Raw genomic sequence first — 25,257 nt, forward strand, 5'->3', positions numbered from 1 at the left:
GTGCTTATTTGTATATTTGCGGTATGTATATGTACACTGCCTTTCAAAAGTTTGGGGTTGATTAAATATATTTTATGAAATTACAATAAAAATAGTATGTGTGTATGTGTATTTTACACACACACACACACACACACACACACACACACACACACACACACACACACACACACACACACACACACACACACACACACACACACATATAATATACAGTGCCTTGCGAAAGTATTGGGCCCCCTTGAACATTGCAACCTTTTCCCACATTTCAGGCTTTAAACTTAATATGAAACTGTAATTTTTTTTGAAGAATCAAAAACAAGTGGGACACAGCCATGAAGTGGAACAAATTTATTGGATATTTCAAACTTTTTTAACAAATCAAAAACTGAAAAATTAGGCATCCAAAATTATTCGGCCCCCTTAAGTTAATACTTTGTAGCGTCACCTTTTGCTGCAATTACAGCTGTAAGTCCCTTGGGGTATGTCTCTATCAGTTTTGCACATCGAGAGACTTAAATTTGATATATATATATATATATATATATATATTTCCTCCTTGCAGAACAGCTCGAGCTCAGTGAGGTTGGATGGAGAGCGTTTGTGAACAGCAGTTTTCAGTTCTTTCCACAGATTCTCGATTGGATTCAAAGTCCAGACCTGAATCCAATCGAGAATCTGTGGAAAGAACTGAAAACACCTGGATATGTTTATTTTTCAACCATTCCCTTGTAGATTTTGCTTTATGTTTTGGATCATTGTCTTGTTGGAAGACAAATCTCCATCCCAGTCTCAGGTCTTTTGCAGACTCCATCAGGTTTTCTTCCAGAATGGTCCTCTATTTGGCTCCATCCATCTTCCCATCAATTTTAACCTTCTTCCCTGTCCCTGCTGAAGAGAAGCAGGCCCAAACCTGATGCTGCCACCACCATGTTTGACAGTGGGGATGGTGTGTTCAGGGTGATGAGCTGTTGCTTTTACGCCAAACCAATTTTCTGGTTTCATCTGACCAGAGCACCTTCTTCCACATGTTTGGTGTCTCCCCCAGGTGGCTTGTGGCAAACTTTAAACAACACTTTTTATGGATATTTTTAAGAAATGGCTTTCTTCTTGCCACTGTTCCATAAAGGCCAGATTTGTGCAGTATATGACTAATTTGTTGTCCTATGGACAGAGTCTCCCACCTCAGCTGTAGATCTCTGCAGTTCATCCAGAGTGATCATGGGCCTCTTGGCTGCATCTCTGATCAGTCTTCTCCTTGTATGAGCTGAAAGTTTAGAGGGACGGCCTCTTTACATCTAATGATGTATTTATCATCATTAGTCATTTAGGTCAACATTGGATCATTCAGAGATCCTCACTGAACTTCTGGAGAGAGTTTGCTGCACTGAAAGTAAAGGGGCCGAATAATTTTGCACGCCTAATTTTTAGATTTGATAAAGTTTGAAATATCCAATACATTTCATGCCACTTAATGATTGTGTCCCACTTGTTGTTGATTCTTCACAAAAAGCCTGAAATGTGGCAAAAGGTTGCAATGTTCAAGGGGGCCGAATACTTTCGCAAGGCACTGTGTATATATATTTAATATTAGTTCTCGGGCTTGAACTGCATGGTGGCTGAGGTTGCCGTTTGATTGGCGGCGTTTGCGCTGGGCTAGCGTCATCAGCGTCCGGTATAATGTTGAGATTTTCCGCTTCTCGGCTGTGTCGTTGTTCCGTCTTGCATTGAGGCTGTGGAACGGCTTGGACTTCTGCGCCGACCCCGGTGTGTCCACAGAACTTTGCCTCCTGCATTATGCTGCAGCGATCCCCATCATCTGGTCTTCATTCCAGCAGACCAGCACAATGTTTGCCATTAAGTGTAGCAAAAGCATATTTGTGATATTTGAGGCTCGATGTGCTGCGGTGATACGCAAATTCCTTGTTGTAAAGCTTGCACACAACAATGCTCTTATCGACGCTTCCATCCTTTCGTTTTTTTAAAACAAAATTTCCCATCCGCTGGGCCAAGCAAAGCGGTCTCATCAGCTTCTTCTTTCATGTTGACTATGGTTTGTTGTTGTAGAGACTCGTGAGCGCTAGTTGTTGTACCAGTATAATCGGTCCGTCGAAACTCATTCATTGAAAAACGTTCCGCAGTGCAAAAATAAGTGTGGTTAAAATTTTTTTTTTTAATTAATGAATCTTAATGCGTTAAAGTCCCGGCCTTAATATATAATATAATATAATATAATATAATATAATATAATATAATATAATATAATATAATATAATATAATATAATATAATATAATATAATATAATATATATTTTTTTCATGTAATCGTTCATGTAATCATGTCAATTTTGATCAGAACAATGCACTATGGCTCTAATTCAGCATAAGCAGCTTTTTGCCCAAGCTTCAAAGGCCTGTTTAAATTATTAAAACTAGAAACTTATGTTAACTTTGTTACATGTATCATGTGAATTATACTTATATACAACATGTTATATGCATGTGTGTTTGGGACAGAGGGAAACACAGTCTCATTTGCAGCAGATACCTGTATATGCTGCATCATAAATCAAAGCACAAGAATGACAGGTGTCAGAGGAGAACAGCGGAAAAGCTGACAGAATGGACGATATTCATCTGTATTTGCAATACACGAGCCGTGGTTCAGCTGCGCGAGACAAACAGTGTGAGAGTGGGGCAGTGTGAATGCACAATGGGCGTGCGCGGCTCCCACTATTCATACATACGCACTTCTGCTGGCTTGCCAACGCGCTTCTTGTGTGTTTGGAGTAAAGCCGCCGTTATACGACGCTGGTGCATCCTCCAACTCCGGCCAGTCTTCATCTCTCCCACCTGCCATTTCTACACGTGACGTGATCTGAAGCACTCCACTTTAATTTAACACTTCATCTTTTACTTCTTTGTCCACACACACCTCTTATTTTGCTCGAAAAGAACACCCACTGTCTGAGGTAGCATGCAGACACGAGGCTACATTACATTCTCCGAACCAAATAGGCTATTTTTACATATATTTTTACACTAAAACTGGTTTTCACCATTACCTTAAACAAGCTGCAGCTACTTCAATCCATGCAGGAGCTGTAGGTTTACCACAGAAACTCAAGGGATTAGTTGATTCCTGTCTTGACTTGGCCAGTACAACTTGAGTATTATTAGCATAAACTTTTCATAAACCATAGAAGCTGTACAGTAAGGGAATTGTAATTGACTGCTTTTTCTGCAGAGAGCGGATCTCTGTTGATATATAATTTTTGTAAAAAAAAAAAAAATTGTTGGTAAAGGGTGAGACTTGACAAGGTTTTTCAAAGAGCCAGGTGTGACTTGCGAGCCATAGATTCCCAACCATTGCTCTAGACCCTCCAAATGAAATGTAGCTCTCTTTGCATGGTAAAGCAAAAAAAAAAAAAAAAAAAAAATCTTTTTGCATAAACCCTTAATTAAATTAGCTTTTTTATTTGTTTCATTGTAGTATAATTATCTTTCATTTCAGTAATTAGTGCTCAGCCTTAGTACATAATTCCAACAGAGGAACACGTTTGAGCAGTGCTCAAACAGCATTAAGAACTGTTATAATGGATTGTTGTTTTTGAATGTGTTGTTTTTGTCATCTGCTGATATGGTTTTGCTCTCCAGTTTGATGAGGAGTTTCTGGGCAGACAGGAAGCTCAGGCCCAGCTGTTGAAAAGAGAGGAGAAGATCAATGAGCTGGAAGCTGAACTTCAGGCCTATAGAAACCAGGTATCTATGCTTTTCTTTCTCTTAGTTTTGGCCACTTCTGTTTTTGATGACATTGTTGCTTTCTTTGTTCTAATTCTTTTGTTCTTATATTTTAGTGTGCATCTGTCTAACTGTGTTTTGTTTTTTGTTTTTTAATTCTGTCTCTTTCTGACATTGTTTTTTGCACACTTAGTTGGGTTAGTTGCCATTTAAATTCTCTGTAAATTCTAAATTAAATGTGTTTGTCACACCACAGACAAATGTGTTATTAACCACCAAGCCAAATTAGCAGATTTTAAAATCTGCCAAGTAAATAAAATTGATAAAATAAGTCAACAAACGGTTCTAGTGACGTCATTACATCCCTGCACTTCTTGCTGTAATCCAAACCGGCCGTTCGCTGTAGGCTTTGAAAGGGAACTTCTGTTAAATAAAATATCTCGCTTGGCATTGTAGGCTGTAGTTACTAATGTTACTGAGAGTAACTCACGATCACGAACTGATGTTAATATTCTCTAGATCATTTGCACAGTGATATATATGATAGTGTTGGGGGAGGGGCAATATGCACAGTAGTCCAGTGCGTCATCGTGCCACAGTTTTAGCCCTGCCCAAAAAATCCTGAACACAGCAAAGGTAAAAAACTGTTTAATGGTCTAACTCTACAATTCAGTACTACACAGTCCACAGTCTTTGTAATGTGTTTCAGCAATACATTTCTAAAATGTATGTTTAGAAACAATTTTTAGAATTGCCTTTACAAGGACTTTAAATGTTGTTAATGGAAAATGACACACTAGTGATTACGCTAGTGGTGTATTTGTTTTAATTAGTTTGCTATTCTCTTTCCTAAAATAAATAGAAACAATGTGCAGAATTTCTTACATATGTTTTGGCTCTATAAAACATGCACGCTTTTTAAAATAAACATTTAGCATTTGCATGGGAATAATGTAAAATGGACTCTAATTTTGTATTTGTTCAGGGCAACTGGAAAAGTAATTTGCTATTGGTTCCTTTGGTAGATGCCAATGCTATGATCAATTGTGTGTAGGGGTAAATTTGAAATGTGTCCTTGGCCAGTGGTTTTAGATCCACACAAGCAATACAGGCACATCTGTTCTCCCTGGTCAGTCCGTCCTGTAGCTGTATTTGCAAATAATAAGCGATTTTCTTCTCCCAGTCCCTAATAAACAGATCTCCCACTATACCATGATAATATTGAAGAGAATTACCCCACATCCTCACATTTATGCCATATTTAATGGAATTACTTGTGTGCGTATGCTCATCACACCCCTTCTCTTGCTCAACCCTACATGCACAAATATTTTGGTTCTTTTGGAGCTTACATTAAATTGTTTACAGCATTAGTGCTTCATTCTGATAGAGATTTGCACAATCTGCCCTAATGTTGTCTCTACTTCACCCTGAACAGCTGCTCAAAAGCCCTGATCTTAGCTACTCCATATTTAAAACTTTTTGAATAAAACTTTAAGATATATATATATATATATATATATATATATATATATATATATATATATATTTGGAGTTTTGCGATTTCTTTGGCAGTGATATACACTGATATACAGTTGCCCTCAAGACTATTGGATACTTAAAATATCTGTCTATTGATATCTGTCTATCTGATCAGTAAATCACTCGCATATAACACCAAATTTTACACAAGGTGCCTAAAGTGTATTATTTATTTAATTAGGCAAATTTTTTATGATTTTTATTGCTTGTGATTTTAGTTAGAGGCAAAAAAAAGAATCCTAATAAATATAGTCTGTTATGCCTTTAGTGAATGTGAATAGTCAAGAAAGATAATCCATGTGTAAATGTATCAGTATATTGGATCCGTTGATTTGTATTAGTGACAGCAGCCTAATATTTTAATGTTAATCAAACAACAAATTACATTTTGTATCTTTAAAGATTAATTTGTACAGGGAAGACTATACAGTGTTATTTGCATTTGATTACTTTATTCAGTTTTTCTACTCTACATAATCTTACTACTGTTAGATCTGCCTGAAAAACCTGGAAAGGAATTTATTCTTCACAAATTTTAATTGTATCTTTGTTCTATTGTTCATTTCTGCTATTGCTTTAGTTTGATTATCTACTATTACTATTTGAACAAAAAGCTGAGAAAATCACGTTTTTGTGAAAGACCAGATCAAATTCAGATGATCAAACACAGATGGAGGAGATTGAGTCCATCAACAGCCCTAATGCTTACAGTCCTGTAGCTCATCTTGGGTCCACATTTCATTCAGTAACATTAGATAGTTTTGATTCATATGCTGTTTAATGGTGATGATCACGTTATTTTTCATATGCTTATGAAGACATGCGATCGCTTGTTTTACTGCATCTTACTTGCATGTGTTTTGATCAGGAGATTCAGTACTTATTCAGAAGATGCGCAATAGGCAGGGAAAGGGTTAATAATGTTTGCATTTATATTTTATACGATTATTTAGATTGTTAGAAAAGTGCTCCCCCCCCCCCCCCCCCATATAGATTTTTTTAATTTGAATTTTTCTTGCATTCCATGTAAAATGTCTGGTGAAGAAAAAAAAAATATTGACTAGCCAATGGTGACTCAAACTTTAGTGTGTCCATAGAGGGTTGCATTAGCACCATATTAAAGCATCTTCTATTGTGCTGTGACACTTGCATATGACAGTTTTCTCTCTCTGTTTTTATCACTTTCTAGCTCCCTTTGCTTTGTGTCTGTACTCCTCTCCTCCAATCTGTTCTGAGACTCGAGACACTTCGTTTTTTTACGGATGTGTAAACCTCTTCCACTGACATGACAAATAGGGCATCAACTGAACAGTTTGTTTGATCAATTGCTTTTTGGCTCAACGGGCTATCGTCAATAGAGCGGATCAATTCTTAAATGATGGTGGCCAATGAGCGAAGTGAAAGTTTGGAGTGCAGGCAGTTAAGCTGATCCATCTCTTTGGGGTGCGATCGTTTGCAGCAACGCAAAACGTAATCACCCAGTCAATTCTCCACGTATGCAGGAGCGTCAATCATGCTGACTCTTTGCCTGTGAATTATCTGGGGGCCGGCATGTGAGCAGTTTGAATTAGAGCACACCTAGTTGTTCAATAAATCCCCTCCCCACACCCTTGCAGCTGTTTGCCATTCAGAATGAATGGAGTGAATACACTAGAGTAATGTATCGTACTTGTTTTCTCTGAATGTTTGATAGAGGTCTAAGGTAGAGGTGTTTTGATCGAGGAAAGGATTATGATCCTATTAATCTTTTATATTTACTTATCTCAGTAAATCTGGAAGGACAGGTACTGTTAAGTCTCTGTTGTACATAAATGAAATGTTATAACTCAAAGGATCTTTTATTTTTATATTGCTTTCTCAATTGTAATATGATAATGCCATGAACTTATTGCAGTGATGATCCCTCTGAAGTTATGTAGGGTTAGCCAACTCCAGAGAGTAATGAGGTAACGACTATATTATTTTGCATAATAATTAGCAATGCGGTAATTTGTTAATTGATACAACTTGAAATGTGTATTAGCATATGTAGAATTTTAAATTTATATTAACATATGCTGTAAAATTATAATTTCTTGTAATATTTAAAGGTATAGTTCACCCAAAAAAGAAAATTGTCCCTCAAGTTGTTCCAAACCTGCTGAACACAAAATAAGATATTTTGAAAAATGTTGGAAACCAAACACTTTATAACTTCCATATTTTTCCACTATGAAAGTCAATGGTGCCCATAAACTGTTTGGTTAACCATAAGCTTTAAAGCAGAGGCTGTTTTTTTTCTTTTAGTATATTGTATGTTCAGATATTTAAAAAACAAAAAACAAAACAAAACGTATACATGCATATACATGAAACATTTGTGAAAATGATCAAAAATGCTGGTGGTGTCTAGTAACTTCCGTAGAGGAAAAAGTTAAAAATATATTAAAAAAGAAAAGTTATTTTAAATTGTAATTTATGTTTTCTAAAACATAAATCTTACTGACACCACATTTTTGAACAGTAGTATAAGTTTTAAAGTTGTTTTAGAAACTGGAACCAAATTGATATGAGGCATGTTTCTCCTCTTTCCTCCCATTTTTCTTTTTTTCACAGTTCGGAGCTGTTCCAGGGGTCTTACCTTCAGCACAGTTTGTCCCGGCATTGTCTTCAACTGCCTCTTCCTCATTCCACCCTGTCCCACCTCCTCCTCCACCGGTTCCTGGGGCTCCAGCTCTGCCACCCCCTCCACCTCCACCTCCTCCACAAGGCTGTGCCTTCATACCTGGGATGCCTCCACCCCCACCTCCTCCTCTGGGACTGGGCATGCTGATGTCCCCCTCAATCCAACACACGCTGCCTTTCGGCCTAAAGCCCAAGAAGGAATTCAAACCCGAGACTTCCATGAAGCGCCTCAATTGGTCTAAGGTAAAAAAGAAAATCTGTACCATAAGGAACTTTTCTTTTTTTTCAGGCTTTAGCTTCACTCAAACCTTTGTGAGACAGAATCCTCCTTTGGTGCTCAAACAGCAACAGCAGACTTAAAAGACGGATGTTTGCAAAGTAACCGAAGTAAACTTCTTCTGTTTGCTGCCAGGCGTCATTAAAGTATATGTTCCTCCGCTGTGAAGGATCACACTTTCCTTTGCAACTTCCTGCTCTTGTTTCTCGACAGATGTTGCGGTACGATGTCTTTTGAGCTGTGTTAGTTTATAACATTACGATTAATATTTAATCTCTGTCCGTTTTGCCACCGCCATACAGATGTTTTTAAAGAATCCGCCATATGCTTCATCTCATCCGAAACCTGTTTGTAATTAGCCATTAGGCGGACACAAAGAGGCTTTTTTAAACAGCTGCTTGAGAAACAGACGCCATACAATATTCATGGCTCCTGACCCAAGACTTTTATCACTCATTAACAAGAGCTTTGCAGCTTAGGAAGCCAAAGACAAGGCAGCTGGTGCATCATGGGAAACATGCCACCTCCGTGCCCGTCAGAGGGGCTGAATGTAGCAGCGCATGTTCGCTTAAACACACGCGGTTGGAAACTTAGGTTAATCACCTCCACTGAGAGGCTACTCTTCAGGTTGATGTTCAGTCCGTTCCTGATTGTTTGGTTTCTTTGAACACGTCCTCATGGAGCAGATTTGAATAGCTGTTATTGGCTCAGGCATTTGGCAGGAGTGTGAGGTCTGTTCATTATTGCAGCCAGTCTCATTGATTACCCCTTCAGTCTTTATCTTAACAAGACGACTCCTTTAAACTAATCATCCCACAATGCTCTTCTCCCCCCCAAATGTTACTATGGCTTCCTTTAACACCTCCAGAATAGATCTTTGAATGCTGTTGATGACGTAGTTTTTCTTAAAGGGATACTTCACCGCTTTTCATATTTATCTATGTTATTCCCTTAACTAAAACGAGTTGATATGTACAAGGTTCGTAGGGGTGCTTGAAATGCTTGAAAGTGCTTGAATTTTGATGTGTTTTCAAGGTTTGAAAAGTGCTTGAATTTTGGATAAAGTGCTTAAAAAAGCTTGAAATTGTAACTATTTCTTTTACAACAAATACCTATCTGACTAAATAGTTTGTTTATTAAATGTAGAAATAAAATGTTGGAGAGCCTAAAACGAAACCTGCTGTGCTCGCGATCTGCCCGTCTGTTTCCATGTGTGACTCCGCCCCCATGTTGTCGTTTCAATGAACGTTGGCTGAAAGATGCTAAATACGAATTTTGGATCAAACGGGCACAAACCCCACGAAGTGCCTCTTGTAAAGTCTGCAAAAACACTTGCAGCTTTTCACTATGGGTGAGTCTGCTCTTTCGAGTCACATGAAAGGTAGGCTAAGTCATAGACTTTCAAGTAAGCTAACTTAAGTAGTTTACTGTAGCCTAACGTTACACATTAGTGCCTATTTGTTTAACTTGCGCTATTAACTGCTAGCTAAGAATTTGCATAAGTGACAGAGTACTTATATGAATAATGTGATAATGTAAGATTAGCATGTCCGTTATGGCATGTTCATTTGTGGAATAGGCAGTGAACATAGCCACAAATCCACAAATTAAAACCTACAAACGTTAGCTCAGTGCAAAAAATAGTGGCAGATGGTCATACAAGTAACTTAGTGCTGTCAATTTTTTTTATATTTTTGATATGCATCGATAATGAAATATCTGAAACGATACCTCTCCTCTTTACACCTGTTGCTCTCCCCTCCGCCACCGGCTGACAGGTTAACACGTTCTGCTGGATTTTTCTTTATGACAGTGTGTGATCGGTCTGAATTTCGCAAAGGATTGCACATAATTCTCCAAGTTCCTGCAGATTTCGCACTCATATCTGAAGTGCGCACATACCGTTATAAAGCCGACCTCTGACATACAAGTAAATAAAATTAAAAATAGCTCCTTTTCCCAGCTTATTAATGGTCAAATGCACACAAAAATGTTACACTGTTAATCTGGGTGTGTATTAACGTAAATACAGTCGTAAACAGTTCAGAAGAATGAGTAACAGGAACAGTGTTTTGATAGTATCCTTTTAACTTCATCTTCAATATCACCAAAACAGAAGTCATTCTTTTGTTCGTTTGTTCGTTTCTTTGTTCGTTTGTTTGTTCATTTGTTTGTTCGTTCGTTCATTCATTTGTTCGTTCTGTCTGTCTGTCTGTCTGTCTGTCTGTCTGTGTTGCCTGTGTGTGCTGATGTCTGACTGGAGATTTCGGCCCTGTATTTTTATGTACTGAAACGAATGAGAATGAGCCTCTCCAGTGCTGCATTCAGCTGTCACACACACTGACATGTAGGAGAACAAAATAAAGACCTGCAATAGAACACAATATGAATATTTGAATAGGTTTCCTCTTTACTTTTTCATAAACCCACCTCACTGTTTAGATGCCTCACGTTTCCTAGCAACTCCAGCAACCTGACCTCCCGCGATGTGTCACGATGATGACAGGCCGTGATGCTTTCCGTTTCTGTGTAGATCACACCCCAGGAGATGTCCGAGAGCTGTTTTTGGGTCATCGCCAAAGAGGATCGTTATGAGAATGAGGACCTGCTTACAAGGCTGGCCTTTACCTTCGGGACACAGCGAGCCGGTCAGTCCATTTTACAGTTCTTTGTAGTTCTGCAAGTAAACCTGATGCACTGCATAAATCCTGTGTTAGCGTAATGAAGCAATTAGTTTTTTTTAGTAGAAACTATGCCTTGCCAAAGTTGACGTTTCCATCCAAAGTTGCGAATTTAACTTTTGCACTATTTTGGAATATTGCATAAAACATTTGGGAATAAAGCACGTTCAAGAGAGAAAAAAGTCACTTCCTGGGAAATTGGCGCAAAATATCCATATTAAAAATGGAAGCTGCAGTCGGGAAGCTACTTTGGCTCTTTATTTCAATTATCCAAATGAGTTTTTTTATTGCTCATTCATTTTTTGTTGTTGTGTATTTAATGATTTATTTGGTAAATGTTTTTCCATTTGTAGAATCACATTCTTGTCCTAATGGATATAAAAAAACAAAAAAGAGAAAAATACGCAATAATTTTTTTAAAATGAATTTTTTTTTTAATTTATGCTAATCTTGGCATTTCCATCTAGCATTTTGTTTTAATACAGTATCCTAAAATTCACATACAAATTATGCAAACATAGCTAGTGAAATAATAATGCTATTAGGAATGCTATTTTTTTTTTGCCATTCTGTTTTTTCTTTGTTGGGGCTATTGAGGGAATGAAAGTATTCAGACTTATAATGAACATCTTTCAAAATGTTCTACCTTCATCAGCCAGACTTGTAACCTTCCTTGACTTAGCTATGTGGGCTTTAGACATAGACTCCCAGTCTCTCATATTTTATTTTTGATATTCCTTCCAACTCTTCAACAGGAGGTTGCCTGCTGCTGTTTTGATTGAGTTTCTGTACCGCTACCCACACACAGACACTAAATAAACTTTAAAAAAGGGAGTTAGAGACACCAGAAATTAGTTACCTTGAACCAGGTTTTAGATTAAGTCATTTAAACACTTTTATAGCCACTAGATAATTAAGATCTCTCTCTCTCCCTCTCTCTTTCTGTTGTTTCCCCCCTTCTAATGATTTATTCACATTAAGCTTGTTTTGAATTGCTCAGGCATGTTGCTTTACTTGATTTTTTTTTCAATTATTCATATCAGCATTGTCTACCTGTCACTATCCAGCTCTATATGCAGATATCTCTTTCTCTCTCTTCCATCCTTCTCAGTACCCACAGGGACGATGTTATGCGGCCGAACCTTGAATTATGCACACAGTTTAAGATGTCTACCGTCAACAGGGTGAATGGTGAAAGCGTGTTTTACAAGGTTGTCAGATTATTTAAATTATAATGTGTGTGAGGCAGATATTTTGCACACCGGCAAATCAGACTTTAATTATGGGAACATGCATCATCCGCAACTCCGCCAGGTAAACAAAGTTCATCTTCCTCACTGTGATTTCTTCCTCACTTTCTTCAAAGCTATTTTATCCGTCCATTTTACTTTATTGTGAACATAAGTGGAAAACTTTTTAATGAGTTTGCTTCAAACCCACTACTGGATGTTTTGGAGTGTTTTTTGTTGTAAGAGAAAGCTTTGAACTAAGCGTGTTTCGCTTTATTTCCGAGTAATGTCATTCCAGATCACTTCAACTGAGACGACCAGAACAATGTGTCAAAGAGAATCTACACATACATAGTAAATACTATAAATTCACTTTGATTTTTCAGTATGACTATTGGTTATTGCACATTTAGGCTACAGCTATCCAGTGGCATTCAGACTATGTATGGATAAAATTAAAAGCTTGATATTCAACTAGTCAGTTAAAAAAAAAAAAAAAAAAAAAAAATCATTTTTTTAAATTTTGATTTATTTTTTTATATGTCAATATTTTTGCAATTTCAGAGCAGTAATAGTATAAGTATGCAAGTATTTATACATGCCAAATATAAATCTACTTATATTTTAGGATGGTGCTCCCTTATAGGCAGACATTTCAGGGTCTCTGACATCAAAATGCATAACCCCTGCTTTTGTAAGCACTGATAAATGTAAGTGTCATTGGTACTAATTAGTTAATGGCTAGTTAGTGTTGGGAACATTACTTTAAAAAAGTAATTAGTTATAGTTACTCACTAGTAACTAGTGTTAGTAACTGAATTACTCTATAATGAAATTAACTCGTTACCAGGGAAAGTAACTATTTGCGTTACTGTAAAAAAAACAAAAAAACAAATTCTATAAGTCATAGATTAGAGTCAAGTCAGTTGAAATGAGTAGAACAGACAAGTGTTTGTACATAACTTTCAATATTTATTACCAGTTACATATTACACTTTTTTAAAATGTTTAAATATGTAAAATAACTTGTATGCACCCAATATCAAATAAATGAAATGGACACTAAATAGAATAAATGATTATTATAAAACATTGTATACTAATCTACACTTTTTTAATGTTGCTGTGGGACAATGTGAGACCCCTATCAAATTCAGTACATTATTGTAAATATCAGTAATATAGTGGAACAATAAAACAAAGTAGATTGTTTAGAACTAATATTTATTGCACAGACCCCAACTGGCCATCAAATAAATCTAAAAATAAATGATGCTCCTTAAGAAAAGTCTACCAAAAATAGAAAATAATAATAATAAAAAATATATTAGCCTAACTTACATAGCCTAGACTCGTTGTGGTGCACATTAAAATTCTAAAACTGTCACACAACTTCACAACTGGTAGACATACTAGTATATATACTATAGCCTGCTTGAAGTATTGTCTTCCTCACAAAAGTAAACAGTTTAACAAGAAGTGCTCTCAAGTCTTGTTTGTATGGCCGGCTTACCCGCTCTCTCTCGCGGGTATTTTCACAATGATTGCCCGAAAAGAATCCGTCTCAAGTTGCCGACAATGGCAGCATGTCCTCAACTTTATATCTAGATATTTTGTTAAATTCTGTCTGGGTGATAAGAGTTTGCGGTGGAGAAAAACCTAGTTTTGGTTGCTTTAATGTTCACGTTATCCTTTGCATTCACCGACGTGGAGAGACTCTTCCTGGGGGCAAAAGTTGCACGTTACATAAAAATTCTTACCTTTCACCTCAGCGAGGTGCTTGTGCATGTGCTTATACTTCCAGTTGGCAAAAGCTACCTTTGAATTCATTGGACATGCCATCGCTCTGACTCTTGGACCTGGTTGCATGTGCGCGTGTTGTTGTGTCTACCTAATCCAATCATGAATCATCATCAATTGTGGTTGTTTCCAACCCACCTATCGTAATCAACACACACATACAGCTGCAGGTCCGCTGACAGAGAGCGCGCATGTTCGGATGAAACCACTTCAGTGAGCTCAATTATAGTAACGCCGTATTTTATTCTCAGTAACTGAAAGGGTGTTGTAACGGGGGTAATTCGTTGATTACTCGTTACTGAAAAAATTAACGCCGTTTATCTATAACACCGTTATTCCCATCACTGGTTAATGGCTCACCAATGGGTTTCATGTGTGTTAATTGCAATACGTATGTCCAGCATCTGCTTTTCTCAAGATTGACCTGCTTTGCTTTTGCAAACCGCTCTGTCTAGGTTAGAGTATTTAGATGGGCGTTATGGACCGGCTCTGTCTGTTAACCTGAAGCTGGATTTGGTGCTGTCATTCATGTGCTCCCCAATCTTTGAGAAATGAAGACAACCTGTCAGATTCTACTTCGGTTTACTTCAGGCTCGAGAACGCCATGTTCCCAGACGTGATTACAGAACTCATGACAGTCGAAATCCAGACTTCCTCTCAAAGAACCAAACGCTCAGCATCTCCGGTCACCCAGGGGCCCATCAGAGTTCTTTCACATCTCACTCGCACATGGATTCCTCTTCTCTGTCTCCTTTCAGTCCTCATCAAGTGTATTTGGGAGCTTTTGCAAGTGCTTTTGTATCAGTTTTATTTATTCATTGCATTTCTTTAAGGAGCAGAAGTTAAGGTTTTGAATCCTCATGTCAGGAAGACATCCATAAAGGCGGCTCCCCGCTCCCCCGCTCGCTGTTCTTCAGCCAGTCTCTCAAGCTCTCTTAATTTCCCTTAAGTGCACCAACATCTGGAGTCCAATTAAACATTAACCAGAAGAATCAAACCTTCTACTCGCTAAAATATTAATTTTCCCCGCTTCTGTTCGTTGTTCTCCGCTGTTATTGTGCATGCCATTGTTCGTCCCTGAAATTACTGCACTGATTGAATGACGTTTGATTTTACATTCTGAAATCTGTTTAAGTCCTGTTATTTCTCCGCATCCTCTTCCCGTCAAAGTGGCACATGCAGGAAACAATCACCAGCAAGCTTATTAGGGCAAGCTTGCAATGCCTCTGACTTTCTTCAACCCTCTATCACAATGATTCAGGCCTTTGTTGGACCATTGAGTGATTGCTGGAATAGAGCCCACACACAAAAAACATGCCCTGCAATCTGCCACCCTGATACTACCATCTGCAGTTTCACACAACTTGCTAAAATTATCTGTCAGTCAGAAATCTCCTTGTCTTCCTCATTGGCATTGGCAGTTTGAGTACAGGGTGTCCAAGGAATCTTAGTAGAGGAGTGCAGGAAGGGTCTATATGAGGAAAGAATTTTGGATGCTGTTATATTTGGTCATTTACTACGCTGTTTTAATAATTGCTAATGCTCTTTAAATGAGAATATTTCACAATATTACTGTATTGATGAAAAAAGAATCAGACAATGGAAACTGCTTTTAGTGGACTTGAACCCAATTGTTCATGACACTGACAAGTTTTAGAAAATGTAATCTTTTGAAATATAAGCATTTACTATACACAGTGTAACCGTCAGTACAGTTCAAAAATACTATCTATTGAAACTAACCTAAAAAAAAAAAAGCTTATTCTGAAAACTTTTTTTTTTTTTAAAGTACTGCCCACGCTTATGTAATAACAATGTGTAAATTCAGCTTGTCAGTGTTTAAAAATATCACAGTCACAGTAACTTGGGGAGTTGAATAGATCATATTATTCCCGGATACCACAAAAAGAACTAATGATACAATTTGAGACTCTGCAATACCAAGGAAAAAAATAAAAAATGTATTATACGATCCTCTAATTACTAGTCTTTTATTGACTAAACCTCCCATTGCTTCATTCGTATGAAATGGACACACTGCACTCTGAGCTTTTCAGGATAATACAATATTATATTTTAGTATTGCATTATACCGTACCGCTGTCATACAATAGAAAAGAACATTGATCCCACACTAAAAGGAAACAAAAATTTGATGTGAAAATATATAAATAAATGCGAGCCTCAGCACTATTATTTAGTGTTGAAAATACTGTTATTCAAGCAGACAAACAATCATTGTTGTGAACTTTTTCATTATAAATTTGACACTTTTCTCGATTTATTTATTCCGTATGTTCATTTGAAGTTTCAGTTCTCTCTCTTTCCTGAAATAATAGCAAGGGAGTACAAGCGTCTTTAACAATGTGGTCTGTGCTGCTTTAATGGCTGGTTATTTTATTCAAGATATTGCGAGTTTTGAGGCGAGCGTGTCCCTCTTGTCTGATGACTCTGTCGCTGCCCCATTGACTTGAATGAGCTAGGGAGCAGGTGTGAGCATGTTCGGTATGTGTGACTTTGTATGTATGTCATCTGTCACGCCTGCTTTGTGTTTGTGAGAGTGTGAGCCCAGGTGTTGTAGCCTCTGTGAGTTGATAACATCTGCAGAGGCCAAATCTCTTCTCCGCCCACCCCTCCAGATGTGGCCCGTCCCGTGGGAGCAGGTGCCGAGGCGGTGTTGCCGAGCTGAACGGCTGGTGGGACGTCCCACCGGGACTGCTTCTATGGTGGTACTGTTGTCCTAATAACAACCTTACAAAAACTATCTGACTGTAATCTGAAGCAAAACCCCACCAGAAGTGACATTCATTGTTGTGTTATACCCATGGTTCACAAGTTGCAAATTACTGATAGATGAACTAGTATGATCTAGCTTGTGAGTTTGTATTATCGGTCCCGAAGCTTCTTCAGGTCATACAGTATAAACATAATTGAGTTTAGTTAGACTTAATATATTCCAGAGTCCTTCACGACATGGTCTTAAATGTTGTAAATTCTTGTATGATTAAGCTTTCCATCCATCCATCCATCCATCCATCCATCCATCCATCCATCCATCCATCCATCCATCCATCCATCCATCCATCCATCCATCCATCCATCCATCCATCCATCCATCCATCCATCCATCCATCCATCCATCCATCCATCCATCAACAGTCAAGCATAGACAGAGAAGTGGGCAAGAGAGCTGTATGCCTTCTCTAGACTGTAATTGTATAGATTACCCATAAACCACAAGTTTGATATCAACTATCATAGAAAGAGAACATTTACAATGAGTCATGGCACAAACCTCCATCTCTGTAATTTGCTAGCAACTCTCCTGAAGAAGAAAGATGTTTCAGTCAGTATTTTGAAGAGTGGTGTCACTGCATCAACATCCAGCAGTTTGATTATTTTTACCCTATACATATTCCATATAGTAACTCAATAAAAATCGAATGAAGTAGTCAGAAGAGAAGCCAAAGCCAAATTTAGCTTCATTGTGTATGCGGTAGGGGTTGAACGACTTCTAATTTTTTTAAAGTCAACATTTATGTGATAAGTTGAGTCGACGTCGACTAGTCGCTGATGATGTCATTAATTAACAAATAAGCCTGAACCAGACCTTCAGCTGAAACGCAAACTCTGATTTTCTTTTTCATAGGACTAGGGCTGCACGATAATTGTTAAAATGATAATCACGATTATTTAGCTCAAAATCATAATCATGATTATTAATCACGATTATTCTGTCAAAAAGGGTAATGTAGTTATGCCCATTTTTACATATTTCCTTTTCCCGATTGAATTGTCACATCAGTTGCAAAAGTGCGTTTATTCTGCAAACAGTAAAGTGGAGATCCGTAGGCTGCATTTGTTGCAATTCATCGCTGAAAGTTTGATCATGGCAGATTTAGTCACACAAATAGCACAAGTGTCTTGTGAAGAAAGAAGGACGGGCTGTATGACTTTGCTGTGGAGATCGCTAAACTCCAGAGCATGTGCTTGTTTTCAGATCAGCGTTTCGTCCGCATTTAGTGGGAAAGCTATGGCATATGACAGCACTGCCCATAAAGTTAATCCTACATAACATCTTTTGTATCAGTTCTTTTGTCTTATGGTCTATATATTTTTCACAGGTTTCTGCTCGTTCTGAATAAGATACAGATAAAGTAGCACAATGAAGATTACATGAATGCATTAGTAAGTGATTGCGTGTGAATGAATTCTACCTGCAGCGACTCTAGTGAAGCTGTGAGTTTTAGTTATCAAGAAATATATGCTAGAACTTTCAGTAAGAAGAGGTAAGAACTCTGTTTCTAAGCTATTTTATTGATAAATCACAGACCAGTGTTGACAATACGTTTCTGTGCTACTGGATGGTTTTGTGTGAGGCACGCGCAATCTCCACGTGATGTGCGATCAGCTATTTGTTTGCATAATTAATCTGTAATTAAAGATGTCTTGTGGAGACATCTAGCTTGCCAGCGACTAGTCGACGTCAAGCTTAAAGCGTCATGGCAGAGCATTTAAGTCGATTAGTCGTGTAGTTGGTGCAACCCCTAGTATGCGGTAGGTAGGTAGGTAGTTACACACACTGTAAACAGAACAGTAACATAAAAATACCTTGATTTTATCTTCCTGGTCCAGATATAGATGAAGACTATCTGCAGTAATGTATTTCTTTAAACAGACTTTTATCCCTAAACTTGTGCTTTTGGGTTATCCTCATCTAATCTGTCTTAGAATCCCATCCATGCCATGTCATTTCCTGTTCAGATATAAAGCTCTGGATGGCAAAGCTGCCATTCATGCCAGACACTTCACACTTTTGCAATTCTTCCCTCGTCTGCAGAAAGCATTACTGTGTGAGAGTGAGATAAACACAGAGTTAGCACACAAATGCATACCTCTGCTTGCACTGCTCACACCCTGGATTCTCAACAATCCTTAAAAGCAGGCCGTAATAAATGATCAACTGGGTGGTGTGGGGGAACAAAAAATCTCAAAGCTTCTGCTGAGTTTGCATGGCTTTTACTGAGCTCAGGTTCAGAGATGGCTCTTCCACGACCATCCTGATAGAGATTATGGAATGTGGAGGGAAGAATTGAGGATAAGGAGAGAACCTGCAGATTTATTTGCATGCTAACTCATGCACATCTACATTGAAAAGAACACACACACACACACACACACACACACACACACACACACACACACACACACAACACACACACACACACACACACACACACACACACACACACACACACACACACACACACACACACACACACACACACACACACACACACACACACACAGATGGTTGTAAACCACTGCCGAGCGTCATTTACAGTGAGGAAAATAAGTATTTGAACCCCCCTGCTATTTTGTAATTTCTCCCACTTGGAAATCATGGAGGGGTTTGAAATTGTCATCGTAGGTGCATGTTCACTGTGAGAGACATAATCAAAAAAAAAACAAAATCACAATGTATGTTTTAATTTTTTAGCTATTTATTTGATTGATACAGCTGCAAATAAGTATTCGAACACCTGAGAAAATCAATGTTAATATTTGGTACAGTAGCCTTTGTTTGCAATTACAGAGGTCAAACGTTTCCTGTAGGGGTCTACTAGACTAGACATCCCGCTCCGAGCGGGATTCGAAGCGGCGTTACCTGCTCGAGGGCGGGCAAGTTAACAGGGACGCTAAAGACAGCTTTCTCTACCTCGGTTGATTGAGCGCTTCTTGAGGTCACGGGCAATTGTATTTAAACATAGAAACCAATGTGAATACACCAAGATTTAAATTCAGAGACAAAAAATAATCTATACATGACCATTTTATTCGTATCTAAATATGAGAAGGGCGCTCTCAGAAAAAATCCAAAAGCGGATTCGTAGAAACTTTTGCAACAATATGCTTTGTGTGTTTTTTAAGCCATCTCAAGGTAGGCTATTTATTGACAATAAAGTAGGCTTATATCATATGAATAATGCAGTGTCAACTGACAGCTTTTTAAATGTTTATCTTCTGCTCCACAAAGCTGCATATATTTAATCAAAAATACAGTTAAAACAGTGATGTTGTGAAATACCATTACACATGAAAACATCCCCTTTCTATGTGAATATAGTAAAGTGTAATTTATTCCTGTGATCAAAGCTGAATTTATCATTATTACTCCAGTCTTCAGTGTCACATAATCCTTCACTAATCATTCTCATATGAGAATTTTATAATCAAGAAACAATTTTGATTATTATCTGTGTTGAAAACATTTTATTTTTCAGGATTCTTTGATGAGAGTTCAATGGACAGCATTTATTAAATAAATTATTCTCTTTTGTAATATTAAAAATATCACTTGATCAATTTAATGTAGCCTATATCTGATCAACAAAAGTATTAATTTCTCTCTTTTTTAATTTTACCACAAAGGTTTGAATGGTATGGTGGTTTCTGCAAAATGAAGTAGCACCATGAGCAGCAAAACTGTTTTCAACACTGTAATAATCATAAATGTTTGTTGAGCATCAAATCCTAATATGAGAATGATTAGTGACACTGAAGACTGGAGAAATGATGATGAAACCAGCTTTGATCACAGAAATAAATGACAATTTACTATATATTCACATAGCGAACAGATGATGTACATCAGAATAATATTTTACTATAATATTTCTCTTCCAAGGGAGATTGACAGTCATGTTTAGCTTCTTCCATTTTCTAATGATTACTCCAACAGTGGACCTTTTTTCACCAAGCTGCTTGGCAATTTCCCCGTAGCCCTTATGTACAGAAATTACACGAGACAGAATGTAAAATTTTGTCTCTAGTGTCTTTGGGAAGCTCTTTGGTCTTGGGTATGTTAGTAGTTGGATTCTTACTGATTGTATGGGGTGGACAGATGTCTTTATGCAGCTAACAATCTCAAACAGGTGCATTTAATTTAGGATAATAAATGAAGTGGAGGTGGACATTTTAGGCTACGTCTACACTAATCCGGATAAATTTAAAAAAGTTTTCGTCTAAAAACCCTCCGCGTCCACACTATCATTTTCAATCGTTTTCCAAAAAATGTTCATCTACACTCACTTAAACATCTGAAAACGCTTACATCTCCGTACTGCGCATGAGCAAATCCAAGACGCTTCGACTTGCATCATTTCCGCTACTTGTTTATTTACTCTTTGAAATTTTGCGGCAATGTCGGGAAAGGGCACTGAGTTTTTAAAATGGGCTGACAGTGAGGTGGAGTTGTTGCTGTGAGTAACACATGAATATAAAGTGTGAATTGGTCATATGACTGCATCACATGGCTAAAAATGCGTCATCGTATTAAAAAGCCTCCGTTTTCACAGTCCACACTACGACGCGAAGACGACTTTTTCAAATGTATCCACTTTGGAGAGTGTTTTCAAAAACGATACGTTTTCATTGAAAACACTGTCTCAGGGTGGACGGAAGGCCAAAACGGAGAGAAAAATATACGTTTTCAAATGAAAACGTATTAGTGTGGACATGGCCTTAAAGGCAGACTAACAGGTCTTTGAGGGTCAACATTCTAGCCGATAGACAGTGTACTTATTTATATTTATTTGCAGCTGTGTCATACAAATAAATAGTTTTAAAAAAAACAAACAAAAAAACATATTGTGATTTCTGGATTTTTTTCTCTCACAGTGGACATCCACCTACGATGACAATTTCAGACCCCTCCATGATTTCCAAGTGGGAGAATTTGCAAAATAACAGGGGGTTCAAATACTTATTTTCCTCACTGTAGTGATCATATAGTGACACATGGCTTATGTAACTGACTGAATTCCAGAAAGAAAGTAAAGGTCGAAATGAGCAGAAGCTTTCTGATGTCTTAATCTGTGCATGTGTGGTTGCTGTTGTTCAGCACAGAGCTTGGTTTCCTAGATCAGAGAGATGATGCATGTCTGGCTCTTTCATCATCCCTCTGTTCTTAGCGTATTTCAGCATCTTTTTTCCATCTCTTTTGAGCTATATTACGATTCTTTTTCTGTGAAGCCTTTCACTATTGGAGTGAATTTTTTCTCTCTCTTTTTTTTCCCTCCCTCTCCCTCCCTAGATAAACTATTCTTTGATGGGGCATACATTCTATGGGAGCTACAGATTGACCATAATGATGTTAATCATTTAAATAAAAAATAAAAGATAATTATATATAATTGTTTATACTTTATGCAATTTGAACCGTTGTGAAAAAGCTTGCTTGCTATTTCTGTTTTGCTAGTTGTTAATTCGCCTCTTTCTTTCTTGATTTACTGCAAAACATTAGTTGTTCCTTATATTTGCCTTTGCAATTACGTATATAATAATTAAAGCTTGAAAGCAGAGCTCACACTTTTCTCTCCTCCCTTCCTCCTCCCCTTCTTACTCTTAGTTATGAATGTCTCTGCACACATTTTCACTCTTTACCCATGTTGTTGATCATTTGCATTAATCTCCACATCTCTCTATCTCTCCTCTTCCTTTCTCCTTTCTTTCTGAGACCTGCTGGCTGAGGGTTCAGTGCTAATGCAGTCTGAAGAGGCATATGATTGAACATTGCCTTTATATGGACACACTCACACACCTGCGTTTCTGAAAGCCTGTAATTATAGGCTTTTGGCCCACAAAACTGATAGAAGACACTTAGAGACTAAGAAGCATCTTTTAAGACGAAAGAAAGCTAAATGTCACATTCATTTATATTCATTGAATTGTTGCTCTATACTACACATATGTGTGAAAACTCCTTGTTAAAATGCATATGGGCACCTGTCATTAGTCATGTAATTTTGTGTTTATTTTGCTGCTTATATATACACTTGTGTTTTAGAGATTATGTAGTGATAATTACGTAGATCTCACATTACTGAGTGACATTAAATAACTCCACGAGTGTATTTGCAATCTGCATGTAATAAAATACAACAAAATTGCTTTGGCTCTGTGTGTGAGCTGTCCCATCACTTAATAGTTAGTGATGACTGCACTCAAAAAGTCAATTGCAGATCACAAATCACTCATACACCTGCTCCAACCTCCCAGACCACCCAACACCTGCCCCAAAACCCCTCCATCGCAGATTAAACAGCACCATCTAAAACTCATGAGATATAATCATGATTATAGTGCAGAGTGTGAAAGATAGTAAAATAGCATGATTAAAGTGTTCGATTTCCTTATGTCAATGTTTGTAGAACCATAATACTGTATGTCTTAAAGTTTGTATACCTCGCTCTTGGAGTTGTTAACTAAAAATAATCTCAAAACTAGAAGCAGAAAGTGCATTATTTCACTTTGGTAACAAACATTTTCAGCACTTTTCTCAGACACCAGTTTCACAAACAGAACAAGAGAAATGCAAATCTGTTTTTGTACTGGACAATGATCTGTAGCTCCTGCCACAGGGAAGAAGTTCAAAAAAGTTGTGGCCAGGCTCTGAGATGATGATTATTATTATTTTTTTCAGCCAGTTTTTCCTTCTAGAGGTCTATAAGTCCTGGTTGGGAGGGCAAGAGTGCATCAGTAATCCTCTTAGCAGTCTAGACTGTCCATGTAGCCTTTTGTCCAGTTTGGTAGCTGTCCTGTGCAGCTCTATAACTGTCTGGAAAGTATAACTAAATCAGCAGATCTTATGATAGGCTAGACTTCTGTTAAAGTACCACACAACTCTCACCCTTCACCACTGCTCTTGCCATATGAACTTTCATATTGTCCTGCGACTGCACATACATGATCGTCTCTGGCTGAATTAGTGAGGTGCCTGCTTTTGTTTCATGCCGAGGCAACTAGCGCGTTCATGACTAGTACTGTGTTTGAGAGAGGAGCGCTTGATGAGGGTCTGTAATGATGGACACAAGTGCAGTGCGTGGGCAGATGAATGCGGATAGATAAAGGGCAACATTTAGTTCACATTGAGTAGTTTTTGTTATATTAAAGAGACTGGGAACGAAAGAATGAATATAAGGAGGCTTTAGGACTGATGTGGCTGACTGACCTCAGCCTATATAAGGTTTGATCCAGTCATAGCACTGTTAGTTGTGTTTTTGAGTAGTAAAAGTGTGCAGTTGAAATGCTGCTTCTATTGTATGGTTTAAGGCCGTGTGTCCACCAAAGCGTTTTTAGCCAGCTGAAAACACTAGGCGCTCTGCTGAAAACACCTAGCTGTGAGCGCTTGAGAGCGTTTTGGAAGGCAGCGTTTTTTTCCCTCAGTTGAGACTCTGCTTGTTGTTAGGATATGGAAAATCCGCGGAAGTCTTTCTAATTTCACAGGTAGTTTGTTCCTGTATTGATTCTATATAAAATTGCAGATACAATGTAAAGTATTTGCTCTGGCTTTTGTTTTAAAACATTTTATTCCGTAATTATTTGCTTGTTGTCATCTGATGACGACACGTAGAATGTGGCAGTTGGTCTGTGTTGTTTGTCCCGCCCCTCCTCCACTGTGATTGGACGGCTGGGCGAAAACTGACAGTGTTGAGCGCTGCGTTTTACTCAAAGTTGAGTATTCTTCAACTCTCGGCGACCAGTAAAAACGCTGAGTGCTCAGCGCGTGAGCGTGAAATACTCGCTCAGCACCTTTCTTCAATAAACCGGTGAATTGAAATGCCATCAAATGGCCCCACTGCATTGCATCTGTCATGCTTTGAATATGAATACATGCAAATAACTGGATGCTTACCACTTGACAGGCTTTTGTTGAAATCCATAAACAATCCACAGATGTGGATACAATTTAGACATGCAATCTGTAACTAAACGGATGAAACGGATGAAAATGTCAGGCAGTAGGGGTGTAAAGATACACTCATGTCACGATTTGATACAAATCACGATACTGAATTCATGATATATTACTATTGCAATATTTTAAGCCAAAATAGCTTCTTTTAATTATTATTACTTTATTATTATTACTATTATTAGGACCCTCAAAGTAATGTCTAGATTCATGAAAATGATTATAAAGTTATGTTTTTGTCCTGTTGTATTCTGTTTAGGGCTATTTTAAGCAGGTTACACTAATCATTGAATATAGGCTAAACCATGCTGCAATGACAACGATAATTAGAAGGAAATAAATGCAGATTTAGATGGTGTAATATTATCCATTGTGAATAAAACTGATTACTGCTCTCAGTGGGTGAAAGGTGTTGCCTAGTAACAGAACATTACAAACAATAAATGACAGCGTCAAAAAAGGCATAAAGGTAAATTTGCTAGAACTTATAGGTATAATCTGGTTTTATGTAAACAATTTTTAACAACGGGATTGTAAATAACACTATTTTAGTAAAAGTCAATGATT

At 37.7% G+C, this 25,257-nt stretch overlaps 1 protein-coding gene across 1 annotated transcript in view; it reads left to right on the forward strand.

Moving 5' to 3' along the window:
• Positions 1-25,257, forward strand: part of diaph3 (diaphanous-related formin 3) — a 417,231-nt gene that overhangs the window by 174,776 nt on the left and 217,198 nt on the right. The window contains exons 15-17 of the mRNA XM_067431466.1: positions 3,658-3,762; positions 7,879-8,190; positions 10,758-10,872. Coding sequence (XP_067287567.1) covers positions 3,658-3,762; positions 7,879-8,190; positions 10,758-10,872 — 532 coding nt within the window. The remainder of the gene's footprint in view (positions 1-3,657; positions 3,763-7,878; positions 8,191-10,757; positions 10,873-25,257) is intronic.

This window comes from Pseudorasbora parva, chromosome 22 (assembly GCF_024679245.1).
Source record: "Pseudorasbora parva isolate DD20220531a chromosome 22, ASM2467924v1, whole genome shotgun sequence".
NCBI lineage: Eukaryota > Metazoa > Chordata > Actinopteri > Cypriniformes > Gobionidae > Pseudorasbora > Pseudorasbora parva.